The sequence below is a fragment of the Carcharhinus amblyrhynchos genome, chromosome 13, assembly GCF_965287045.1.
Source record: "Carcharhinus amblyrhynchos chromosome 13, sCarAmb.v2.hapA, whole genome shotgun sequence".
Lineage (NCBI taxonomy): Eukaryota > Metazoa > Chordata > Chondrichthyes > Carcharhiniformes > Carcharhinidae > Carcharhinus > Carcharhinus amblyrhynchos.
In genome coordinates this window covers 51256732-51262731 of record NC_137336.1, presented here as the reverse complement: position 1 = coordinate 51262731, position 6000 = coordinate 51256732, and the positions used below count along the sequence as shown (strand labels likewise).

The 6000-nt window shown below is 40.5% G+C and overlaps 1 protein-coding gene across 2 annotated transcripts in view; it reads right to left on the bottom strand.

Moving 5' to 3' along the window:
* Positions 1–288: 288 nt before the first annotated feature.
* The window catches only part of c1qtnf2 (C1q and TNF related 2), a 25444-nt gene continuing 19732 nt past the window's right edge, over positions 289–6000 (bottom strand). For both annotated transcript variants that reach the window (XM_080201685.1, XM_080201684.1), the window contains exon 3: positions 289–2292. In XM_080201685.1, coding sequence (XP_080057811.1) covers positions 1661–2292 — 632 coding nt within the window. In that variant the 3' untranslated portion in view covers positions 289–1660. The remainder of the gene's footprint in view (positions 2293–6000) is intronic.

Below are 6000 nucleotides of genomic sequence, written 5' to 3'. Positions count from 1 at the left end.
CGTCAGGTGAATGGAGAGTTCTGGCCTCAGACAGAGCATATAAAGCACAGACAGTTTAGAGATTACTGATTAAAATGCGAATCCGTAATTAATCAGTAATCTCTAAACTGTCTGTGCTTTATATGCTCTGTCTGAGGCCAGAACTCTCCATTCACCTGACGAAGAGGGTAACCCCTCGAAAGCTTGCGAGTATATTATCAAATAAATAGGTTGGACTAAAACCTGGTGTTGTCAGACTTTTTACTGTGTTTACGCCAGTCCAACGCCGGCATACCCACATCATCTCAATTTTAACTACAGGGATGAGTATGTGAGGTCCATGCTTTGGTTGCATGAGGCCCAGAGAGATTTTAACTCTACTTCTGTGCTTGATGTTAGGTGCCGTTACACAGACACGGCGGGAATCACAAGCTGGCCAGTGGGCAGAAGCAGGATTTTGGGTGACGGGAAAGCATGATTGAAAATGTAAAGGAGCACTCCTGGTACTTGGGTCAGTGTTTACAGGCTAGTCAGGACATAATCGCAGATGAAAGAGGATGCGGCAGAAGCCCATATCAGAGATGTCCATGGTTTACTCATGGGGCTTGGAGGAACAGATCTTCTTTCTCCTGGCTTACAAAAAAAACATATTTTTTAAAAAACATCTTCCTTGATCACTTCTGGTTCTGCTTCTGTTGTTGACATGGATCCCCTGGTGGCTCCTGAATTCAGCCCGAGTCACACACACAGAAAGGGCTAAAAGTCACTTCATGGACTGAATTGCATCATAGGACCCCTAATTTTGCATAATTATGAGACCCTCACTGCATGTGTGACCTTCTCTCCAGTCTCCCAAATCTTAGAAACACAAATGGTATTCGCTGGGACATGAGCAGGAAGTGAGGACACTTTCCCCATTTTAATATCCACCACTCCAGCCCAATTTACCAAATTCTTGCCCAGTACGTGGTTGCGTCAGGTATCTGACTGTAGAATTAGGTCACATCACATTGGCTTCAATTTTCCTTTATAATTATTAAAGTTGGAGATTACGTTTGACATGGAAATTTGTCTTATTATGGAAACATAATTATGAAAATGAAGGCACACGCTGGCCAAATCTACATAAAATCAATCAAAAGCATTCACAAAAGACTATTAGTGTTAGAATCAGATTAATTCAGGATAATAATTATCTGAGATGTTGACAGCAAAAATAAGTACCATAAAAGCTGTCTGATTATTGTAAAACCCTAACTGTTTCACTCACACTGTTCAGGTGAAAGAAACTTTCTACCCTTACCTGATGTGGCTCACAAATGCCTCTTGTCTGCAATATGTTGCTGGCTCATTCCCCTCCAAAGTGCTTTAGCAAACCAGTAAGCTTTGAAGACAGACACTAAGATGAAGGCCCACCTTCACCACCTCAGGACAACTAGGGTGGGCAAATAAATATAGTATTATAGTTGTACTCGCATCTGGAGAACAAAGCTTTTAAAAAAACTTACTGGTTCTCTGTGACATTCTTCTCATTGCTATTTTAATGGAGGTATTATCTTGTTAAGTTATGCATTAATATCACTGACTTTAAATATCCCAGTCTGGATTTTACTAAGTGGTTGAACAGCTTATATTTTGGAAATGTAAGTCTTAGAGTCACAAGGTACAAGACTTTCGTTAACTAGAGAGTCTGCTCTTCTTCAAGTTCATTCATATAGTCCTGATCAACATAAATCATAAAACCAGTGAATAAACTGTCTGCCCTGTGTGGATCATAATACAGACCATTCTGTTCAGAATAGAAAATCTGCAGCCAAACTTCATCTTCACGTTTCAGGTACATAATAGTTGAACCAGAGGCTACATCATAGTTCCCAGTGTTAGCGTCAAAAGTCTTAACACGATATTGCCCATTGTGTACCAAGCCAATGGCAAGGTGTTTATTTGCCAGGCTAATATCATAAGAGAAGTAGTAAATACCAGGTATCCCACACATAAATTTGCCACTGGAAACATTATAGTGTCCTCCTTCATTTAAGAGGACTTTGTCAAATTTGATGGGCATACGTTCCTTTGGGTAGCTGTGGGTGATAGCCACAGAGAAGGCAGATCTTGCTGTATTTGTGCCACATTTGCAGATTCCAGGCAAACCAGGGTCACCATTGATTCCAACAGTGCCTTTTGGTCCATTAGTTCCTGAATTGCCTCGATCCCCTCTAATACCCCTTGGTCCTCGGGGACCTGCTTTGCCAATGGCTCCTCGAATTCCCTTAACACCTGGTTTTCCAGTTATTCCTGGTTTTCCTCTGTCACCTGAAAAGAAAACTTTTGTTTTATTTCTTGGTAAAATTTGTAATCCCATATTCATTATCATTCAGGTTGTGTGCTGAAACAGGCCATCATGAGATTGTGAAAACCCTGTACAATCGTGACTACTTTTCTAAAGAACTATTGTGCCTATGAAGTGGTTTGGGGACATACTGAGGTATGAAGAGTGGTTTATGCAAGCTCTTTATTTTGCTTCTGTTGCAAAGTTCAACTAAAGCACTTTGGGTTGTTCAAAGATTGGCATGTTAGCACAGTGGTTAGCACTGCTGCCTCATTGTGCCAGGGATCCTGGTTCGATTCCTGACTTGGGTGACTGTCTGTGCACAGTCTGCAAGTTTTCCCCATGTTGGTGTGCATTTCCTTCGGGTGCTCCGGTTTCTTCCCACGGTCCAAAAGATGTGCTGCTTACGTGCCATGTTAAATTCTCCCTCAGTGTACCTGAACAGGCATCAGAATGTGATGACTAGGGGATTTTCACAGTGACTTTATTGCAGTACTAATGTGAGCCTACTCATGACACTAATAAATAAATTTAAAACACTTAAGTAACCAGTTCTGTTCCCTTTCCATTTTTCCCTTAACAATTCAGAATAAAATTTTTGAATGTTCTTATTCTGTGCCACAACCCAGTGTTGACAGGAGGGAATCTTTAATTTATTGTTAGGCTGTCAGTTTTACTTTTCTGTCTCTTTACAACAATTGTTTAAGAATTTAGAATTTGTTCAGAAACCTAGAACTCTGATGGATAGAATTCAAGCCTTGTGCTTGAATGGTGCAAACACTACAATTTGCTTGATATATAGAAGACCAACATCAATCAATCCTTCCTCTAGAGTTGGCTTCCAAAGAGCTGAAATCAAATTGTGAAATTGTGAAATGCAGAAGCTGTGATATGTTCTTGTGAAGGGCTGAGGCTGGTAGGAGATAGGGACAGGCAGAATGGCACAACCAAATGACAGCAATTTGAACAGAAGACACTGAAACATTTTCGCAGGGAGAAAAACAAAGCCCATCACCAGATTTTCAAATGGCCTTTGGGTTGGGACATGGTGTGGACAGGATTTAAAACCTGCAATCTTGGAGATCATTACTGAATTCTCATGCCTCAGGGACAGACTTAAATTTTTAAAAAGACCAGTGAGGAATAGGGGATAGTGGGACAGACAGAGCACTTACCACCAAGTAACAGCATCATATTCTGTTCAATGGGCTTGTTCAGATGCCCTGTGTGTTTGCAGTTTTGAACATGGGAACAAAAGAAATAGGAGCAGGAGGCTATTTGGCCCCTGAAGCCTGTGGAAGCCCATCAATAAGATAATGACCTGATTCCAGCCTTAACTCCACTCTTCTGCCTTCCTCCATAAATATGGACTTCCAGAAATTGTCTCAGTCTTGGATATTATGATGAAGCGGACGTTGATCTGAGAAAATAACTCCAAACCATCCAAAGAGGAATACCTCGCTTCAAATCTGTTAAGAGTGTGTGAGAAGTGGTAATGTTTGTGCTTCAGCAACTTTTAGTGGTTAAATCAAAATAACTCCCTGACAATCTCTCCAAAATCAACAAGTAACTATTTATTGATCTAACAGTGAACAGGTTAACTAAACTATTAACAAACAGAATAAAACATGATTCTAATGGAATGCTGTTTAGACAAATGCAATTCCCACTTATTAACAAAGAAAATAGAATTTTAGTCACTCTACGTTACATCCAGGTTTGTTGTCTTCTGGAATTCTCTCTCTTCTTTGCCATCTACATGAGGCATTGAGCTAAAAACTATGAGCTATGACATAGGACGGTTGCTGTCTCTGCTTATTGACCTACTGCCTGTTCTTTTATATCTGCGATGATATATCCACATCCCCTACAATATGATTGGTTCTCAGGTTACCAAAATATCAATTTCAAATCTAATAGGTTGCTGGCATCCAAGTGCCTAATGTAAACTGATAGGCTAAATTCAAAACATCCAAATGCCTGTTACCAAGGCAACCCTGCTATTTGGACTTTGATACAAATGTTTCAGTCTATGTACTAAAAAACATCTTTTTTTAAAAAGGGATCATGCAATACTTTCACCTCTTAGCAATTTACAATTTTTTATAATTTTACAAACATCAAATTCTAACATTCTACTCAGCTTCGCAACAAAGATTCAATGATTCAGTCCCCACAGCTCGCTAGAGGAGAATTCCAAACATTAACAGGCCTTTGAGAGAGGAAATTCCTCCTCATTACCAGCTTAAACAAGTGACCACTTATTTTTAAATGGTAACCCTAATTCGAGATTCCCTCATGAGGGAACAACCTCTAAGCCCCCTCAGAATCTTACATGTTTCAATAAGATCATCTCTCACTCTTCTAAACTCCAGTGGGTTTAAACCCAAACTGCTCAATCTGTCCTCATCCCAGGAATCAATTTTGTAAACCTTCTCTAACTTGCCTCCGTTGCAAGCACATCCCTCCTTAAGTAAGGTGACCAGAAGTGTACATAACACTCTAGATGGTGTCTCACCAATGCCCTAATTTACCAGACTTCCTATTTTGATGCTCTGCCTCCCGGCAATAAAGCTAACATTGTATTTGTCTCCCTAATTACTTGCTGTAACTGCATATTGATTTTCTGTGATTCATTCACAAGGGCACCCAAATCCCTCTGTCCCACAGCATTCTGCATTTAAATAATATGATTTTTGTATTCTTCCTACCAAAATGGACAACCTCACATTTTCCCACATTATATTTAATCTGCCAATTTTTTTGCCCACTCACTGAATCTTTCTATATCCCTTTGCATATTCTTTGTATCCTCTTCACAACTTGTTTTCCAATATAACTGTATTGAATTTTTAATTCAAGAACCCACGTGATTTGGTGTACGTTCATGCACAGCTTTGGGTCCACTACAGGGCTATCAGCAACATTCACTCTACTTATTTAAAGCTGACCTTTCCTGAACCTCCTCATGCCAGTTCTGGTGACCTTACATAATCTAGTCCGCACTACCACTTTATTTGTCCCTTGTAAGGCAACAGCAGCTGACCTCAGCTGGAGACAGAACTTGCCTTCTGACCAATTGGGCAATTTGAATTTTGAAATACCATCACGAGAGTGACGCAGTCTGCACACAGTGTCAGGACCCAGGGTACATCCAGGTATCGGGTTTCTGATCCTTCTTCAAAAATCTAGCCCACGTTTCGGTAGATGACTTGAATTGATTATCAGTTCTTATGTTCATTTCTTTTCCTCTCTTCAGATCTTGGATGTTCTTGACTCTTGCTAAGGTCTGAACAGGTTATCTGGATAATTGGCCATTTCTCATGTCAACATTTAATTTAGCATGCTGTAGAGGGCATTGCAGCTAAACATTTTTCTTTTATTCATTCATGGGGTGTGGGTCTTGCTGGCTAGGCCAGCGTTTATTGTCCATCTTTAACTGCCCTTGAAACGGTGGTGGTAAGCTACCTTCTTGAACCAATGCAGTCCAAATGGTGTAGCACACCAAAAATACTGTTAGAGTGAGAGTTCCAGGATTATGATCCAGCAACAGTGAAGGAATGGCATTATGCTTCCAAGTCAGAATGGTGAATGGTTTGGAGGGGAATGTCCTGGGGGTGGTGCTCCAGTGGGCTGAATAATATGCATGGAGGGGAGTGTGGAATTGCATGCCACTCCACCACTCACACCAA